General features: G+C 35.3%; 2 protein-coding genes across 19 annotated transcripts in view; both read left to right on the top strand.

Moving 5' to 3' along the window:
- The window catches only part of lipeb (lipase, hormone-sensitive b), a 52,289-nt gene extending 43,156 nt beyond the window's left edge, over nucleotides 1-9,133 (top strand). For all 17 annotated transcript variants that reach the window (XM_068214134.2, XM_009292349.4, XM_073926036.1 and 14 more), the window contains 3 exons: nucleotides 1,310-1,551; nucleotides 4,568-4,828; nucleotides 7,141-9,133. In XM_068214134.2, the coding sequence (XP_068070235.1) occupies nucleotides 1,310-1,551; nucleotides 4,568-4,828; nucleotides 7,141-7,551 (914 nt within the window). In that variant the 3' untranslated portion in view covers nucleotides 7,552-9,133. The remainder of the gene's footprint in view (nucleotides 1-1,309; nucleotides 1,552-4,567; nucleotides 4,829-7,140) is intronic.
- Nucleotides 9,134-14,573: 5,440 nt separating this feature from the next.
- Nucleotides 14,574-21,550, top strand: part of tmem145 (transmembrane protein 145) — a 51,009-nt gene continuing 44,032 nt past the window's right edge. For both annotated transcript variants that reach the window (XR_012392078.1, XM_680970.11), the window contains exon 1: nucleotides 14,574-14,782. Coding sequence is in view for 1 of the 2 variants with exons in the window: in XM_680970.11 (XP_686062.6) it covers nucleotides 14,582-14,782 (201 nt within the window). In the remaining variant the exon portion in view is untranslated. The remainder of the gene's footprint in view (nucleotides 14,783-21,550) is intronic.

Here is a 21,550-nt window from a genome sequence, read left to right as displayed (position 1 = left end):
ATGCTGTTTGTTTATAATATAGTGCAATAACACTTCCAGGACGCTAGCTGGCAGTGGGTTTTTATGTTCCTCTGTGTCAAGTTTCTTCGCATGTCTTTTGTTTTTTCTGAACGCTACCTTAGAAGTAGCTCAAACTCGCTCATTTGGTGCATCAACTTTAATCATAAGGTAAACATAAAACAAAGCTTCCATCTGGACTTCCTTCACAGGACTCGACACTTGTAAATACTCACTCCAACGGGTTTGCACAATAGTCAGTGTTGCCAGATACAGCTGACTTTTTCCAACCCAAAAGCTGTCCAAAACCCGCCTAAACACACACAAAAAAACGCCCAAAATATTATATTAATATTTAATTTAATTTTCATTTATTATAATGAACCTAGTTATTTTAACTGTCATAATTTAGCCATACAGCAACCAATTCAGCAGTCACAGAACCACAATATAACTGGATCATCATTGTTGTGTAGATTACACTACCTATTAGAGTATGTTTTACTTTGAGGTATTTGTCCAAGAAATTAGATTTTAATAAAACTTTCGTTCACCTGCTCTTGAGGATGGGCCCACACGGTTTGCGCTATGCACTGGTCACTACTAATTGAATAAAGTAGGAGCACACATTTTGAGTTATGTTTTGTTAAATAAGTTGCATATCAAATTTACTTTTTTAAAACCGCCCAAATTTTGTCAGCCCGCCAATGCCATTTATACCCTGACAATCAAATTCAAAACCAACACTGCAGTAAAATCCAGCTGCAGAAGCGCAGCTCTCAGGTCCCGCCCACACTTGTCAGCGATACTAAGCCAACCAATCACAGTGCTTGCGCTACAGAACGTTGTGACGTGTAGTAAAAGTTTTTTGAGAAGTGCATGCTAGCGTCGGCAACTGCAGCGGCAAAAGCTATGCCTCCACACCGAAGCATACGCGTACGCTTGACATAGAAGTATTAATCTGCATTAATTCATCCAAATTCATACAATTTAATTTGGATGAAGACGCATTTATTTTTTAAAGAGGAATGCCCCTAACCCCCACCCCTTACCCTACCCCTCAGTGGAGACGAGCAAATCATACTTAATTATATAAAAGAGATCACACTGATCATTACGAATTAGTCATTAAATCAAAAAGTTACAATTGGCCATAAAATTGCTTTGGTATATCACAGTATTTAACACCAAATATTAAATATCGCACTTGTACTTTTTTCCATGCAGCACTAATATAAATAATTTCCATGACCAAAGTGACCTTGAAATGACTTTATCCTGACTTTTTTCTCTCCAATGTCTCGGTTTTCAGACGCAGTAAGAAAGAGTGTTTCAGAAGCGTCTCTGACCTCTCCTCACGTAGACCCTCCAGTGCCCCATGAAGGGTCTGAATACTCCCTGGAGAAGGGGACTCTGAGGAGCCAGACGTGCCAGGACCTGGGCACCCACACTAACAGCACTGCCAGCAACGTTCAGAAAAATGCCAACCACCTTAGCACCACCACTGCCAACCACAACTCCATCCCTGACATCACCATGACACCTGAGAGCAAGGTACAGCTCCTCATCCTGCACTTTAAACAGGTTTAATCAAATTCCTGCTTTCAGCATCTCCCTAAAGCTCCCACAGTGTCGAAGGTCTCTCTTTTACAGATTGCAACAGCCAGTCATATTAATCATCAGGCTGATTTGCATTCTACAAGGATGCCAATCTGAGCTATGCAGCATCCATCAAGCTTTTTTTCAAAGCTTTATAAGTGTGTGAAACACATGCCATGTTTGCGCTGATTAATTTGCAATCTAAAGTGAGAATGACCGAGCCATTAACACTTAAACACGGTTGCTTGAATAACAGTTAAACATAACATTTAAATAACAGACAGCCTCATTGTTAGTACGTTTATGTTGTTTATCCGGTATGTTTGCTGGAGTGCAGCACAGATGTTGGTAGGGAGTATCAAATTGCCATCGGTGGCTGAAAAACAGGAGTTTGTTATGCCATAATTAGCATCAGAGTCAGAGCCGTGGCAGAAACACACACTGTCTAATGCACAGAATTAACTGGCCTCTTAACACTGCCTATTTTTAATAGCTTGCAGCAAATTGTTGATCAGGTTATTTTGGTTGGGTACAGAGTGTGCAAATGAAACTCATTTGCTTTTTTTGCATTCTGTGCAATTATTTCAATGTATCCCTCTCTGTCACACTTGGCGAAGGAAGAAAGGGTAGTGCTCGGTGAGTTAAGTGCAGTTATGGAACTGAGAAGGATTCTGCTGTGATGGCGCTCGAATTTTGCATGCCATTTAGTTCAAGTATGTGTTAAAATCCAGCAGAGCATCCCATGATAAGATGACGTCAAATGGATGAATAATTGCAGCCAGGATTTGAAACGGTAATTTCTGCTGCCTGGTTCAAATGAATCATTTTAACCTCTCTTAAACTCCTTTGCCATCTGCTTTCCTCTTGTTCCTTACAAATATGTGCTGCCCCATCTAATACTATTTACATATATTTATATATTTCTGTCTTCAGTTGAATTCATACATATTTAATTATACACATTTATTTACAGTATACACACAGAATATGATTTTCTGATTTATATACATGGAAAAAAATATTACGCGCAACTAAACTGTATATACTTCCATGTTTAAAATAACATTTTCTGTGAAAACAAAATGTAAAAAAATATGGGTGTAATAATATACAATTGTAATACACTATATACAGTTGAAGTCAGAATTATTAGCCCCCCTGAATTATTAGCCTCACTGTTTATTTTTTCCCCAATTTCTGTTTAACAGAGAGAAGATTTTTTTTCAACACATTTCTAATCATAATAGTTTTAATAACTGATTTATTTGATCTTTGACATGATGGCAGTAAATAATATTTTACTAGATATTTTTCAAGACACTAGTATTCAGCTTAAAAGGCATTTTAAAGGCTTAACTAGCTTAATTTGGTTACCTAGGCAGGTTAGGGTAATTAGGCAAGTCATTGTATAATGATGGTTTGTTCTGTAAATCGAAAAAAAATATATATAGCTTAAAGGGGCTTTAACATATTTTGAACATAAAATGGTTTTTAAAACATTAAAAACTGCTTTTATTTTAGCCAAAATAAAACAAATAAGACATTATTTGGGAAATAGAAAAAAAAATATCAAATGGGGCTAATAATGCTGACTTCATCTCTCTCTAAAGAATGATTGATCATTCTACATTTCATTTTTTTGGGCAAAGTTAAAATGACAATTAAAATGTAAAATATTAGTTTCATAGTCATACCTTTCAAGATTTTAATTGTTATGTAAAATATTTTTGCACTGAAGAACATTATACTGGGTTTTGTCTATAAACTATTGCAATACAGTTAAGATAAATACAGTAAAACTTTTATTATTTTAATGTTTGAAAATCTGTGTTTGTCTATACATTAGGGCTGCACAATATATCGTTGCAGCATTGATATCGCAATGTGTAAATCTACAATACACACATAAAATCACATCTGTAATGTCAATAATTTTAACCTTAAAGTGAAAGTTTGTTATCCACATTTGTTTTAAGGCCTGTGACTCTGTCAGCATTTTAAGCAAATATAAGCCATTTGGGCACAATAAATTAAATGTTTGTACAATTAATTGTATTTATTTTTTTAATTAATTTGTATATTTGCCCTGTTGTAATTACCAATGCTTGTCATGTTTTTATTATTTCTTTTTCAGCTACGCTTCCCCCCAAAAAAATCCTAATCAATCTAAAATTATGAGTTCTTTTTCAAATGGAGCTATTCGTAAAACTGTATTCATATCGCAATATAACTATAGCACTAAGAGAATATTGCAATGTCACTTTTTTCTAATATTGTGCAGCCCTAATATACATAGTAGAGTTTGAGATCAGATTTTGTTTAAAAGAATTAATACTTTTATTTGCAAGGTTGCAATACGCCGATTCAAAACATACAAGTAAGGCTAATTGGATGCACTAAATAAAATGTACAGTTAATAGAAAAGGGTAACACCAGGGTGAGCCATATACTTATTAAGAAACCGATATTGCATTTCAGTGTAGCATACAGTGTTCAGCATGTACAATATTATTTTTGTGCATATACATTAGATTAGTCAGTACTGAAGCCAAATCTGCAGCTTATCTAGCAAATAACTTGCGATACTAGTGCACACAAATTTATATGTTATAGAACAACATTAAATGAAAATTTAAAAACAGGAAAAATCAAGAGAAGCAAAACAATGCAAAAAAATTTTGTTGAAGTTTAGTATGTTGTATTTTTATTTTTTTTTTTATTTTTAATTTTTTAATTTTGCTTAAGTTTAATTGTATTCTAAATATGTTTGAGTGACTAAAATATTATTTTTTATAAATATATCTGTTTAATAAATCAGTTTTGTTTAAATGCACCAAAATACATTGCCTATGTTCACTGAGAAATGGAGAAAAATATTCATTTTCAAATTGGGGTGTACTCCATTATGCTGAGTACTGTATAGTTTGACTTTGTTCATGGACCCAGTGGTCATATTTTATCTCTCTCCTAGCCTGAGGATGTGAGTTTCTACCTCTGCAAAGAAGTGGATCCTTCCATGTCAGAAATTTTTTCATCAGTGGCCATTCCGCCCCCTGGTGGTGAGGAGGACCCTGAGAGACCCTGCGAGTTTCCAGAGGGCTTTGAGCCTTTGCGTTCCGAGCAGTTAGCAGAGATGAACGTACAGAGTTCACCCATCGTCAGAAACCCCTACATGTCCCCCCTTCTGGCTCCAGACAACATGCTAAAGGGACTGCCTCCTGTACACATAGTGGTAAGACAATCAAAAGACTTCATGAGAGATTTGATGACCAACTGATATGCTTAAGGCAAGACGCTACAGGTGAACGTGTTAAAAATGACCTAATAGTTATTACCATACTTCAACTGTTGATTGATTACATTAAGAATCGAAGACAATTTCTGTCTTACAGGTTTTCAGAAGGTTGTTTAAATATGCAAATTAGGCATTGCTTTATTAAATATGTACTAATTTGTATGCATATCTAGTACATTAAATGTTATCAGGTTCAAAATTCTTCTTTGTTTTTTTTATATTAGACAAAACAGTTTTAACTGAGGAGTTTTTTTATCCATAATTCATAAAATACATCTAGTCTTTGAAATGTCTTTGAAAATATGTATTGTAAAATAAATCTACAGATACAAATTATTCAAGTGTGACAAATGAAATGCCTAAATTGCATTTTGGATGATTACTTTACCATTGACAGGTGCTTGAAAAAAAAGTTTTTGAGACAGCCTAATAGGACAGTTCACCCAAAAATGAAAATTCTTTAATAATTTAATCACCCTTTACTTGTTTCAAACCTTTGAGTTTCTGTTAAACAAAATATAATTTGAAGGAAGCTGTAAAAAAACATTGACTTAAAACATTGACAAAATGCTTACACATTGCTTAATACATACAGGATATACAGCAATACACAAATATCTTTACAAATAAAAAAGAATTAAAGGATTAAAATGTTACAGCATTTTTTATTTACTACATAAATATAAAAACAACTGCCTTCGTGGCTTCATGTCGGGGGGCTTTTTCAGGTTATTCATGACAATTTCTCATTCAGTCATTTTCTTTTCGGCTTAGTCCGCTAAATTAATCCGGGGTCGCCACAGCGTAATCAACCCCTAACTTACATTTGGATAATGTTATTATTAGTATTATTTATTATATGCTTATTTATGTTTGTTTTAATAAAAACAAGTTTAGATTTGTCCACCTGTCAGGTTTTGGAGACATGCGTCACCATATGGGGCATAAGAATAGGATGTGTGTTTGGATATAACTCCCCTTTTTCACCACACTTCATTATTATTGTTAATTTATTTGTTTGCTGGAAATTAGAACTGAATTTAGAAATAGTTTTGAAACAAATCTTTGCACTTGACAAAAAAAAATTAAATATGTAGGCTAATGAATGTCTTCAGTGGAGTGCGCACAACACAGTTTTCTTATCCTTAAAAGTAACAGAGTAAAGTAAAAGGTAAAAGTAAAATAAAGAGAAAGTAAAGAGGCCAAATAGAGAAGGCTCGTTATTTACCCTCACGCTGCAGATGGTCTGTTTTCTCGCTAGTGTAGCATTCATTTTTTCCACTTACAAAGTCATGTCATGCCATGTAAATAGCAAATGTGCCATGGTGCTATGCAACTGATGCCTCAAGGGAATGGGAGAGGAGATTTTGATCGGTTTATTGCACATTATACTCAAAACACACCCATAACTAGGCCCACACGGAATCTGCACACGCAGAAATCAGCAGATTTCTGCAGATCTTTAGCCCATCACTGAATCTATTTATTTACTTGTGTAAGTGTTTGTAAATTTATATTTATTCAGTTTTTTTATAATTCTAGTAATATTATTGACTAATATGAAAAAGGTCAGATTATTTATTTACAATGAAGTTCATAAAGTAATATTTTCTGTCTATCTATTATATGAAAGACTTTCTTTGTTTACCAAATAAGTGGATCTAATTGGATTTGCATTGTAAACATTAATTAACAGTTAAAAAGGTATTATTTTTTATTTCTTATAAAAAGTTTTTAGTTACGATACTTCTATAATCATTTCACATAAATCCGCAGTTTTTTTACAACATTTTTTGCAGAAATAGCAAAATGGCTCCAGATTCTGTCTGGCCCTACCCATAACTCGTTTAGAAAATAAGCACAACCCTGTTAGTCCATGCGCCGGGTGCAGAGTGTATTTTTCTGTTTTAAAATAGCAAAAGTGTATTCGGACACTTGTACCCTTAGACTTTGCACCTAGATCATTAAAATAGAGCCCTTAGTGTTTGTTTTTTCTACTATGGAAATTACAGAAAACTACAGGTTTTGAGCAAATTTTCTTAAAAATATCTTCTTTTGTGTTCAAATACAAAACTTAAAAAGTTTTAAACTATTTGCGGGTGAGTAAATTGTGAGTAAATTTAACTTTTTCGGTTCCCTTTAAGAAAATGTGTGTGTGTGTTCTTAATTTTCAGTATGACAAATAATTTCTAATGTTTCGTTCCTATTTTATCCTAGACACATATGCCATCTATCTCACCCTTTCTTAGGCCTGTCATCTGGACCCCATGCTAGACGACTCTGTGATGTTTGCCAAACGACTGCAAAATATCGGTCAGCCGGTGACCCTGTGTGTTGTGGATGACCTTCCTCATGGCTTCCTCAGTCTGTCACAGCTCTCAAGGGAGACACGAGAAGCTGCTAACGTCTGCATGGAGAGAATCAAAGATGTCTTCACCATGAAAGACCCTCCTCCAGAGATGCGCAAGCACCGAAAACTGGAACAGACCAATCCAAAGCCTTCTGCTACCAAAAGAGACCACACTCGGCTTTCAGAAGTGACTGCGCTGGAGGAGGAGGAGGGGCTCTCTGTCACAGGCGGGGCTTCTGTTGTGGAAGAGGCGGGGCTTACAGGTTTTTACACTCCCACTAATGCTGAAGCTGAAAAGATTTTAGCATAGGAATTAGTATTGAATGATACCAAAAAAAAAGTGGACCAGAGTATGGTCATGTTATGTGAATAAAACTGTGATTATAAGAAAAACTTAGAAATTAGTTATTTAATTATAACTTACATGTGACAGTATTAAAGGGATAATTCATCCAAAAATGAACAAAAAATTATAATTTATTCATTCTTCATTGTTCTAAACCTATTTAAGTTTCTTTCTTCTCTTGAACGCTAAAGAAGATGATCTGAAAAATGTTGGAAACCTGCAGCCATTGACTTCCATAGTGTGAAAAACAAACATTCTTCAAAACATCTTTTGTGTTCAAATAAAATAAAGAAACTCAAAAAGATTAGTAACCACTTGAGAGTGATTAAATGTTCAATATTGGGTGAACTTTCTCTTTAATTATTTATTAATGGAGAACAAAAATATATAATATATATATATATAGCACCAGCTTTATTATTCAAATGTGTATTTATGCACTCCCTTTACATCTCTTACCACTTTGCCTTTTGTTGCATTATACCAGCACAAAAACTAATATCCTGCCTTGTTGTACAATCTTGAAATGATCATAAAATGAAAAATGGATGTACAAACCCAACCCTCACACCTTATATAGCACTAACTGTTCTTATACATTAATGAATTCAGTCTACAAGCTGTGATTCAATATTAAACCCGTGTGATACAATTTATACTCCGTAGAATGCATTGCTGCTAGGCATCCTGGAGCTCACTGACGAAAGCATTTATTAATGGTTGATTTTTTTTTTTGTTCTTTTCTTTATAGCAGGAACTAAATTATAATATGGTGTTACTCTGTGTATGGTAATCACCCTTTATTAATTTGCCTGCCTCTTGGCTCCAGAGGATGTCTTGTGTGAGTAGCGTTTGAATGGGATTTCGGATGCTGCTTTGTCCTCGTACGCTTCTTTGGTTGTTAAATGATGTTAATCGTGATCAAATCCCCACAAGCATTCTGTGGAAGGACAGCTTAAGTTACACAAAGCTTTGCTGAGTTTGTGATAAAGGGTTACGTGTTCTTTGGTGTTCAGTCTTGTTCTAGTCAAAGTCTGTTTCACTATTGTCCTGTATTTAACGGCTTTATAATGGAGTGAAGAATTGTTTGTTGTTTGTAAATGTTTACTTGAAAATGTATTTTCATCCAAAAATGGAAATTTATCTTTTTTTTTTTGTCTTATGTCATTTTAAGCCTGAATGACTTTTTCTTACTTATTTTCTGAACACTGTTTCAGCTGTTTTTGACAATGAAAGCCACTGGGGTCTGAAATAAACCAGCATGAGACTCTAATGACATTCCTTACTAAATTGAAAAAAAAAATATTTTGAAGAAAGTTCTTTGTGTTTTTTTATTTTATTTATTTATTTACTTAAAATAAATACTTCACTAAAAGTCATACAGGTTTGAGATGACAAGGTTGAAGAAATGGTAACAGAATGTTCATGGGTGAATTATCTTTTTAACCTAAGTAGCTCACTCAAAAATGTTATAAATGATCATTTACTTATTATGGTGGTGTTCTAATGCCATATGTCATTTTTTATTAAACTACAATATGAGAAATTTGAAGAAATATAAGCTTATAAATATAAGCTTTTTGTTGAAAAAAAAAAACATCTTTTAAAATTAATGTTGATGAATAATAATTGATGTATCATGAACACATGCAGAATTCAAACACACACACACACACACACACACACACACACACACACACACACACACACACACACACACACACACACACACACACACACACACACACACACACACACGCACACACACACACACACACACACACACACACAACCTGACAAAAGTCTTGTCGTTGATCCCAGTTGTAAGAGCAACAAATAATAACTTGACTTCTAGTTGATCATTTGGAAAAATGGCAGAAGGTAGATTTTTTTAGATGAATCATCTGTTGAACTGCATCCCAATCATCACAAATACTGCAAAAGACTTGTTGGAACCCACATAGACCCAATATTTTTAACAGAAATTAGTCAAGTTTGGTGAAGAAAAAAAATCATGGTTTGGGGTTACATTCAGCATGGAGCATGCAAAAGATCTGCAGAGGGGATAGCAACCTCAACAGCTTGAGGTATCAAGACAAATGTGCTACCCATGACATTACAAACTACAGGAGAGGGCAAATTCTTCAGCAGGACAACACCCCTCATACTTCAGCCTCCACATCCTAAAAGCAAAGAAGGTCAAGGTGCTCCACAATTGGCCAGCCCAGTCATCAGACATAAACATTATTGAGCATGTCTGGGTTAAGGTGAAGGAGAAGGCATTGAAGATGAATCCAAAGAATTTTATTGAATTCTGGGAGTCCTGCAAGAACGCTTTTTTTTGCCATTGCAGATGACTTTATTAATAAGATATTTGAGTCAATACAGAGATGTGTGAATGCAGTCCTCCAAGCTCATGGGAGTCAAACACAATACTAATTATTTTCCCACTGCACCATGACTTTATATTCTATACTATACATTATTTCTGTTACGAGACAAGATTTTTGTTTAATCAAAGTCAGACCTTACTGTCCTAATTAAAAATCCAGGCATGATCATATTTTATTTTGCTAAAATAAGCGTAATCTAGAGGCCTTTGCCTTTCATAAAAGCCACTTCTGATACCAAATGATCAACTAAAAGTCAAGTTATTATTTGTTGTTCCAAAAACTTGGATAGGTGACAAAGACTTTGGTCAAGTAGTGTGTGTATATGAGAACACCACAAGTTTTAGTCACAAATAAATGTTTAATTTTTAATTTATGGTGAACTACTCATTAAGGAGTAAGTTCTTCCTGAATCGCAAATTCAGATTTTTCTCTACCTTCACTTGTACCAAAACTCTCTTTCCTGTTTCTCAAAAAAAGCCATTTATTGTTTATGCTGGTTTTCTTTATTCTTTTATAATATCGTCTTTTGTGTTCAACAGAAAAAGGAAGCTCATAAAGCATTGGAACAATTTGAGAGCGAGCAAACGAGTAAATTTTTATTTTTGGATGAACTATCACTTTAAGTTACAAGTGCTGTTGGAGTGGTATAATTAAGATTTGTTTATTGTAATCATGCTATAATCTCATCATTTATCTGTTAAGTTAGACTACTTGTCAAAAAAAGACAAGAATATATATACACAGTGTGCTATTTTGAAAACTGGACAAGCTTGGAGAGCAGAGAAAATCAGCTGTACCTCTCTATCTGAGCCTTGACATGTCACTGCAAAATTTCCATTATTTCTCCATCTCCCTTTCCTTCACTCAGTTTGTTTCCCTCTGTTCACAACCGTGTCATGTGTCCCAGTGCATGCTGACCCATTTTAAGCACACTTTTCAATTCTCACCCAGCCCGTCCTAGAGGTATTTTAAGCAGACTCCCTCAACACTCAGCAACCTTGAGCCAATGAAATCTTTCAGCCTGCACATGTGTGATACACACTGCTGTGACTGCATGTCTCTATTTCCAATCAGGTCGCCTCTTTCCCTGGCACTAATTGACTCCTTTGACTCCCAAAATTTTGGCACTCCATAAAATGTATTAGTGGCGTGTGGGAGGTTTGGTCTTCTGCAGAGTTACAGTGGCCTGACCTCCTGTAATGTCTTTAGAGAGCACACACATCCTATTTAAAGCTCTCTCCGGCTTATTATCGAAACAACAATGGGTTATAACTCCACTCGCTGTCATTTTATAACTCGCTCTGTTCAGCAGCACAGTGTCTTTCGGGGCTGTGTATATATTCTGGAGAAAAGGGCTGATTTATCGGCGTTTCTATGATTGGATTAGGCCAGAGCTAAAGTCGAGCTTTATCTGCTGAGAGAAAACAATTCTCCATCTAGTGCTGATTGCAGCATTCGAGAGAGTTTACGAGAGTGTCACAATATAAAAAGATTTGCTTGCTCGCTCTTTCCTCTGTGTCAAAAGCTGCTCCATTCTGGTGACAGATTTGAAATGCCAAATCGTGGATAGTCTGCACTTTTTGTTTCACGTGTCTTGACAGTCGCTGTTCCTGGTGTACGTGTCAGTTTGGTTCTGTTTATGGGTGGAAGACAAATAGGCAGTAAAAAAAACATTTGTAGAAAAAATAGATATGAAAACTGCTGTTTGGGTAATATAGGAGGTCACTAACTATCAATTCCTTCGTTTTTTTTATTTATTGACATTTTACTGTACAGATATACTGTAAAAATGTCCTCTGGTGTGACATAGGAAAAATTAAGAAAAACAAATCTTACTAATATACAAATAGGGTTTTATCAACAATGTTGGGCCCTTATCTTTATACAGCGCTATTTATTTTCTATGAAATTTAGAATAATATATATATTTCTTTATGACTTGTCAGATATGTTGAACATTTTCAAAGGACAACAAAACAATTATATAGGGATTTGAACAAAGTTAAATATGTATATAATTAGGCTTCAGTCACATGATCTTGAATGGGGTTACGTTTTCAGTGGAATTGCTGATTTAAAAAAGTCCCTATTTTGCATTATAAAAGGTTATATTTTAGTTTTGGGGGTCTACAACAACAGGCTGATATGCATTGCATGCAAGTTCAAAAACATTTTCATTGTCCTATAGCATGCATTTATTTTTACCTAATAATCCCAATGACTCTCATATGATTTGTTCAGATTCCTTTGTTCTCAAACCCCTACTTTGCTTGAGGCTAATCTGCCATGATTGGTCCAATGACCCAGTCTGTTGTGATTGGTTAACTGGGTTCAGTGCGAGACGTTACAACACACAATTAAATACATATTTTGCAAACAACACAAAACAAGGCAACAATTTTAATTACACTTACATGTTATAATTTGGAGGAAGAAGAAACTGATCCATATGAACTGTAACATTTACTGACAAAGTCCCTTTCAACGTACCATACAAAATAGTCTCTGCTGCTCCTTCTTTTAATAGCAAATGGCTGATGAGTCCCGCATTGCAGCATAGGTTATTGTTTCAAAAATCTGAAAAATTACAGGAACAAATACAGCACTAGGTTCACTTTACTGTGGTATTGTTGTGAAAATCAACTTGAACCCTTTATTCCCCACAGCCAAAAATCTTCATCTTTCAGTGATTGTCATCGTCGTGTCTTAATCAGTTCCTTGATCCCCTGAGCTTTGCTAGTATCTGAAGGGAAAGGCGCGTTCACGTTTTACCGGATCCAGCACTACATATTTGGTGATGAACCGTATCGACGTTGATGCATTCAAGCAAATGATCTGAGACCAACAAGATTCATTTATTCGAAAGAATCAATAGTTTTAATCATGGTGCACTTTCAGATTTAAACCTCAGCTGGATGTTTTCATTTACTTATTGCTGTGTTACACACTGTATGGAAGCTTATTTTCAAAAACCCTTAATAGGGGCTCTTTAAAATAAGCATGTAGTGTCACAACAGAGGACATGTTATTTAGTGATAAAATGTGTCAAGTTCCTTTGTTTTTTTTAGAAATTCGTGGATGAAAAAAATGCTATTTACTAAAATAGATACTTAAAAATAAGTCTGAGATATTTATTATTAATTTTATGATTTTCTTTTTAATTTAATATATAATAGTCCACAGAAGACAAAGAAATGTTTCACTTACTGCATTTTAAATTATGATATTATACATTTTTGCCATTCATTCATTTTTCTTTCATGTTCTACCTCATATTAACAACTCATTTATATGCAAGTTGTGTTTAAAAAAAGTTGTGATATAGTTGGGTATGGAAAGAGTGTGTTATTGTTCTTATAGATGTGAAAGCCATTGTGTGTGACCATGACTGAAACAACCGGCACAGGGAGAGGAACCATAAGACACTTGATGCCCTCTGGTTATCCATTCCTGTCAAGTTGTCTCTGTTAGCTTTTTTGTGTTGGAAGATGTAACCTTGAATGCACTGTTGAGCATTTCCCCCCCATCTTTTTTTGTGTATGACTCTCAAACTGCCTCCCTGGGAGAGACTTTACTCATTCATCTCAAGGGTGTTATATAAAACACCATATTAATTTAGTCCTCTGTTTAAAAAGCCATACCTGCGACTATTATTACAGAGGCGCAAGCAGCCAAAACTGTGCTGCATCATCTTCTCTCAGAGGCACAAGCCCGCTGAGTCGTGTCATTGCATTTTACAGCTGTTCTCCAGACTAATAGTCAATCCGTCACTCAATTGGAGTTTTAATCGGTAGGTTGCTGTTGTTTGGTTGTCTCAGAATAGATTGGCTGCAAGTATTTCTGAGCTTCTGCTAGCCTCTTCAAGTCCAGCACGGGTGATGTTGTGCACTTTTAGCGCAAGCTCTAATGACCACTGCAGTATCATTTGTGAGGGTGATGATGTCTGTTCTCTCCTCATTTTTACTTTAGAAATTCTGAAATTGCAGGAACACTTCCTTATGTTCCGTCAGACCTGATGTGTTCAGGACAATCTCACAAAATAAGCACTTTATATTTCAGCAACAGCATATCAGGTGGATATTTTGGGTGACGACAGCCATTCATAAACTGAAAGATGACTTCTATATGATTCTTAATCATAATGATACTGATGCTAATATTATTATAATAACTGGTATCACTACTACTATCACTACTATCCCTAATGTAAAGTCACCATAAGTGCAAACCTGTGTATTTGGAATGTACTGTATATTCATAGATGACATATATTGTATAGAGAGACCATAACTGTATTCTTAAGTTGTCTTTTTTTTCTCTCAACAATATTTTGAGAACTGTAGAATTCTTGCATTATAAAAAGTATTTTTCTGCATTGTGTATTTCCCTGTGTTGATTTATATTTAAATAAATATAATTATCTGAATCAACTTTGTGTGATGTGGCTGGATGAAAATGTGAAGATGTGGCCAACGATCGGAAGGGGTTAAACCGATAAAAAGCGACTAGCTATGTCGCAATAAAATATCGGCAGCGCGCGTTTTACGCTTGCGAAGCGCGTGCGGTACTAGGCGCGCTCCCGGCGTCAATTCTGGGGATACATGCGAGAACGAGGGCGCGCGTCTGGCAGCCACAGTGGGCAGATCTTCCTCTGCTCGCACAGCATCAGAAGAAGAGCGCAGAAACGTTACGGTGGACAGGTGAAGATGGAGAAAGTATTAGGACTCGCCGTAGTGTCCAGTATGTTATGTGTCGGCTCGGTGTTGGGGAAATACGTCAAAGGAATCGTCAACACAAAAGAGGTGAGTGAAGTGTTTACCTTTGGTCACTGTTATGCTGCTGAAAATGATTCGGAGTTTTCCGGCGGTTTTTAGCTGCGCATCTCTTCATGCCTGTTATTACTGAGCTCTAATGCCAAGTGTGTATTCATGCCTCTGCATTCGCACGCTTCTGGACGTCTAATGCTTTAATGTGCTGTGTATCAAGATCATTACACACCCCGCTATTGAGCCAATGGACGCGTAATTCGTCCTCCAGGCACGGGCATACCGCCAACAAGCAACTTGCACACTCTTATCCGCTTTTACAGGTGTGTGTCGACAAAGATGCTCATATTATGGTGTCGATACAGCACGGTGGCAGTGCATTTATCGAATGCTGATGTCTAAACTGGTTTAAGGTCGCTTCGCTGTGTGCTTATAAAGGTGCGACAGTGTGTAATGTGTATCGATGTGTTTCTTGGACATAATTCAAGCATTCACACAAACCTAATGTATTGATGATAGAGTGTGTGCTAACTTGACCTGCGTTAATTTCTTTAATTTCCTAATAGCTGTTGTGTGGATTAGATGACTGAAGTGTAATGTATAGAGCACTCTGGATTTCATTTGATAGACATATCTAGTGCAAAAAGTAAATATTGGCCTGGAGGAAACAGTGAGACTGACTGTGCTTTAAAAAAGTTATTGCAGCATTTATTTCATCTCATCGATTTAAACAACAAAGATTATAGGAAAAAATGAAGGGTAAACTATTTTCTTCTTTAAATAGCTTTTATACACACATTTTTATCTTACATTCTTTCATTTTCTGTTTTATCTGTTAATATATTCATGTAGATTTGTACACAATGCAAATAATTCCGGCAGGTTAATCCATGAAAGTAATGAATTAGATTTTTGTCTCTTCCAATTAAATTTGGGATCCGTGGATGATGCTGTCCTCTGTTTGCTGTAGGCAGCGTACAAGCAACCTGTTCTGTCCCTGCCTGTATCCAAGGTCTGATCCTGCTCTGTTTTGGGTCTCTGTATGAGGTGGTTAAAAGGGCCATTAATCTCACTTCTGTTTATTTCCTAACAAGGTCGTTTTTTTAATACTGCCAAGCACACACTTACACATACACACACTTTGTACATTGTTGGCATGTTTTATCCTGGTAAAGGCTATAATAAGCATTGAAAGAGCATTTTGGCTCTTTAATCTAAGTATATTTGTTAAATATATTAAATTATTACATGCCTATGTATAGCTTTTTTTTAACCGTATGCTACAAAAAATTAATTGTATTTTTTTTTAAAGATACAACATTGGAAACGTTGTTTGAAATATTTTTAAATATGAATGTGTGTGTCTGTGTGTGTTTACACATCGTCACCTTGGAATTATAAGGTTCTATCTGCTTTCTGAATGATTTTGAGTTATTGAGCTTCAAAGTTTTTGCATTCCATTTAGCAAACAGTATTTGTGTAACATTTGTTTTGTAAATAAAAAGTCTTAAAATGTGAACAACTTATAAAAACATCCTATAATGTAAATAAGTTGTCATTTAATAAGAATATGTCAATGACTTAATTTTGACAATGTCAGATAGAAGCTTATCATTCTAAGGTGATGATATGTCTAAATATATTTAAATGTTATATTCTATTTTAAAACTTACATTTTATTTTTTAAGGATAGGTAGATGGATATTTAGATTTTAATTATCCTGTTTATTACAATTATATGATTTTTTTTTGTAAAGTATTAATTTGAGTGAACACATTTTTGAATTTAAGTTTTTTGTTCAGTTTTTGTTTAGTTCGAGTACTAATCTAATATATGCACAAATATGTTATTGTACTCATTTATGCTGAGCATTGAATATGCGTTACGTATGTTTTGGTCCTGTTGTTTTCAAACTTTTAATTACATATTAAATAGTTTCATATATTTATTATTTTTATATTTAAAAAAATAATTATTATATATGTGTGTGTGTGTGTGTGTGTGTGTGTGTGTGTGTGTCTGTATGTTTGTGTGTGTGTATGTATGTATGTATGTATGTATGTATGTATGTATGTATGTATGTATGTTTATAAAAAAAATAAATAAATATATGAAACCATTTAATATGTAATACATTTTTTTAAGCAACAGGACCACACACACACATACACTTTTACACTGTGTATATTAAAATTAAATAGATGATACAACATTAAGACAAGAGCAGTGTTGTTAATATCTTTAAAAATTTATGAAATGCATTTTAAAAATAGTACAAGATACAGTGGTGCTGTCTTTGAGGTAAACCCATGATCTTGAGTTTATCTCTGGAGTCTGGCCAGAGGGTTGTGCAGGTCTGCCTGTGGGTAACTGGCATTGCCACAGACTCTTTCTAGGGGCCCTCAGGTCAGTGCATGTGTGAGTATATATATGCATGTGTCAAGTGAGTGTGTGTGTATTTATGTGTTGCTCCGTTGTGTTACTTAAGTGATGAATCATTTAAAAGCCCACTGGACCTAGGGTGACATGACTAGTTGATTGGTAATTAATTGTTAATGAGGCTTAGCGAGTGGACAGAGATCTGGAAAGACAGTGAGAGGCTGAAGTGACCGGATCCTGCATTTGGGTATAGAGCTTGATTAATGTAGTGTGTGTGTGTGTGTGTGTGTGTGTGTCATGTCTCTCATCTCCCTGTGGTTTATTCAGTTACTTTGTATTACAACGCAGTGTCTGTTGGGGGTGAGGTGGATGGTAAGGATTAATAGTGACACTTTAAGGCCCATTCCACACCACAACACAGAGAATGAGTTTAACCTTATAGTCAAATGTACAAATTAAAAACAGTCAACATAATTTGAGCCATAATGTTAAGCACAAAAATAGTCAACACAGGGTCACTGAGAATGTGCGCCCAGGGCTACATTTTTGAGAACAGAGAAATATGTGCTCTGAGGTGCATATAATAGCACAACAGCACACAGCTGATGTCTTTTTTTTTTCTAGTTTGTTTTTGAAAACACTCTTGGTTGGGTTTAGGAAAGGGGGTGGTTTGTGTCAGACGATAGCAAGCTGGTATATTATGCATGACAAGCTGACTGGCTACATGTCTCATGGACATGTTTGAAAAGGACATTTAAATTGACTGAAATGTGCAATGACCTCTAAAGCATATGTGAAAATAAAATAGAAATCTGCAAGAAGACATAGTCCCCGGTATTTCTCAGTTCTCAAAAATCTAGCCCTGGTCACATATCTCCAATGAGCCTGGGTTGAAAATAGTTTGTACTCATGAGTAGTTGTATTTTTTTTTGGTAGTAAAAGTACATATAAAGAAGCAGAAATTAAAAAATAATAATAATACTAATAATGCATTTTATTTAAAGACGCCTTTCATGACACTTAAGGTCACCGTACAGGACAGCTATAACAATCAGTTCAAGGAAAAACACAATAAAAATAGTAGCAATAGCAAAAACAAAACAATACAAACAAACTTTAAAAATGCAGTCAGGTTAAAGTGAATAAGCTGTTCTAAACAAACGTGTTTTGAATTTGGATTTAAATTGTGAAAGAGAGTCTATATTACGGAGATCAGGAGGAAGTGAATTCCAAAGCTGAGGAGCAGAGTGGCTGAAGGATCTACTCCCCATAGTGACAAGGCGAACAGAGGGAACAGTGAGGTGTATGGAAGAAGAAGACCTGAGTGTTCGAGAAGGTGTGGCGATATGAACAAGGTTAGCAAGGTATGAAGGAGCGAGATTGTGGATGGCTTTAAAAGTGAGAAGAAGTATTTTATCATTAATTCTGAAAAGATGGGAAGCCAGTGAAGCTGTTGAAGAATGGGTGTGATGTGACAGACAGAGGGGGTTTTTGTGATAATGCGGGCTGCAGCATTTTGTACCAGTTGTAATTTATGAAGAGTTTTTTTTAGGAAGGCCAAACAGAAGGGAGTTACAGTAATCTAAACGGGATGTGACTAAACTATGAACAAGAATGGCAACTGAATGAGGTGTGAGGGAAGGACGTAAACGATTTACTTTTCGAAAGTGGAAATAAGTGGGCTGGGTGACATTATTATCATGTGCAGTGAAAGAAAGGGTGCTGTCGAAGATGACCCCCATACTTTTAACTTGAGGGGAGGGGGTACTGACTGAATCATCTGTGGGAATGGAAAAGCTATGTGATTTATTTAAAGTGGATCGTGTACCTATTAGTAGAAGTTCAGTTTTATTGTCAATTAATTTCAGAAAGGTTTAGGGTGAACTAGGATTTGATGTCTGCAAAGCAGTCAGTAAAGGATGAAGGTGGGAGTTTGAGGTTGGGTTTGGTTGATAGGTTGAGCTGGGTGTCATCTGTGTACCAATGAAAATGGATTCGGTGTTTGCGGAAAATATAACCAAGTGAAAGAAGATAGATGATAAATAGCAGGGGACCCAAAACTGAACCCTGCATAGGGCACACCGGTATTGACGGGGACTGATGACGAGGTAAAATATTTTAATTGAATGAACTGAGTGCGACCTGAGAGTAGAGCTGCACAATTCTGGCTAAAATGAAAATCGTGATTTTTTTTTGCTTAAAATAAAGATCACGATTCTGTCGATGTAAAATAAAGCTTAATATGAGTCAGCAATTATTATTGTTTTTTTCTCAAACATAGGGTAAAACAACAATAATAATATTATGTGCAGGTCTACTGGTTTCTATAAATAATTCTATTCTACTTATAATAATTCTGATGTTGAATTATGATTGAGATATAGAACTATGCTTGCAAACATTATTAGACCATTTAATTCACTGCTAAAATCAACTTTTTATTGGCTAGAGTAGTTATACTGACACTAAACATGTATTTTCATACACAACTGTGTGTTCGCTATGAAAGAAAAAAACATCAAATGCTTGTCGCAATCACAACTCTAAATTGCCATATGATTATGTAAATGATGTGCATGCTTTCGGTTTCATTTTCACTGCTAAGTGCTGTTCATACTTCGCATGCGGCTCCCAAATGATCTCTGTACCACAAACTGAATATTACTTACAACTTTATTACCTGTTATTAAACAGATAATAGTGGATAAATGTGGTAACAACTCATGGTCAGCAGCTTACATCAGGTGTGATTTCCCGGCCACGAATACAGCATTATATGAAGACAAAAATGAGATTTTTGGGGGAATAATACCTTATAAATACAGTAGGTGCCTATTAAACATCATTTAGAGGTGTCCATGTTGCTGAGCAATGTATGTGAAACAATAAAAAGTCTCGTGCAGCCGCCTTTGATTCTCTCCTGATCTTGAAATTATGATTGTCAGAATCATAGAAATGCTGGATTAAGATTGTCTATGCCTAGGGGTTAGAATCGAGATCGCGATCTTTTTTTGATTAATTGTGCAGCTCTACCTGAGAGGTATGAATGAAACCTGAGAGGTGTGTTACCGATGCCAATTAAAGCATGCCTGTCAAGAAGAATGTTTTGAGATTGTGTCGAAAGCTGCACTTAGATCAAGCAGAAGGAGAATGGATAGTGAATCAGAGTCAGCTGCTAGGGCAAGGTCATTTTGAGGAGAGCTGTTTCAGTGCAATGGAGTGGGCCAAAACCAGACTGGAATTGTTTGTATAAGTTATTACAGAAAAGATGAGTGTGAAGTTGAGCAGCGACAGTTTTTTCAGGAATTTTGGAGATGAATAGAAGGTTGGAAATAGGACGAAAGTTTTTGAGGTTATAAGGATCTAAACCAGGTTTCTTTAAAATAGGAGGAACAGCAGCAACTTTGAAAGAGGAAGGAACAATACCAGTGGCTGTAAAGCTGTGGTATACATATTTTTACTTGCCTCGCCATTGCCATCTTAATTTGAAACTTTAAATTTGCTACATTACTAGGTTACTGCCATATTTTAGTAACGCATCTATCATTAACTCCTTTTTGTTAATATATATATATATATATATATATATATATATATATATATATATATATATATATATATATATATATATATATATATATATAAGTAATATCAGCACCCGTACAGCCTTTTTACCATTTGTGTATTACCCCGCCCACATACAGCCAGCAAAAAGCAGACACTACGGATCTCAAGTTTAAAAGATGCTTGCTCAGCTGTTTAACTGTCAGCTTATGATTTGAATCCAAAGGGGAAGAAAGTAGTTCTTTTTTTGAGACTCTTCATGTTTGATTTTGTTTTTATATACACAATTATGCCATCAAACTGTTGTATAAACGCAATATCACAATCGCAGCAGTGCGATATGGCTGTATATCAGCACTGGTGGGGGGCACAGTCATATCGCACTGCTACTTGTGTGATATTGCTCATATATATATATATATATATATATATATATATATATATATATATATATATATATATATATATATATATATATTAGGGCTGTGCAATTAATCAAAAATCCGATTTCATTTTCGATTTTGGCTTCTGAGGATTATGAAAAACTATTAATTGAGATAAACGATTATTCCATTATTACATGGATTATTCCATTATCACATTACATCCACTAAACATTTGTTGCTCTTAAAAGCGTGAACTAAACCGCATGCTCCTGTGTGTGTGTGCGTGACGGACAGTCAGAAGCATTCGGTCTCATTCGCACACTGTGACGATCAGAGCATCTAAAGTCATCTTAATGTGAGCGCTTTAATGGTCAAATAGGTGTTAAAACGCGGTGTTTAGTGATAATTCATATTCACCCTCATTTGAGTAATAAACAAACAAGTTGAGGATCAAAAGAAACATGAAAGCGAAAC

Source organism: Danio rerio, chromosome 16 (genome assembly GCF_049306965.1).
Source record: "Danio rerio strain Tuebingen ecotype United States chromosome 16, GRCz12tu, whole genome shotgun sequence".
Lineage (NCBI taxonomy): Eukaryota > Metazoa > Chordata > Actinopteri > Cypriniformes > Danionidae > Danio > Danio rerio.
The sequence above is the reverse complement of the archived record's forward strand: the minus strand, read 5'-3'. Positions and strand labels throughout refer to the sequence as shown.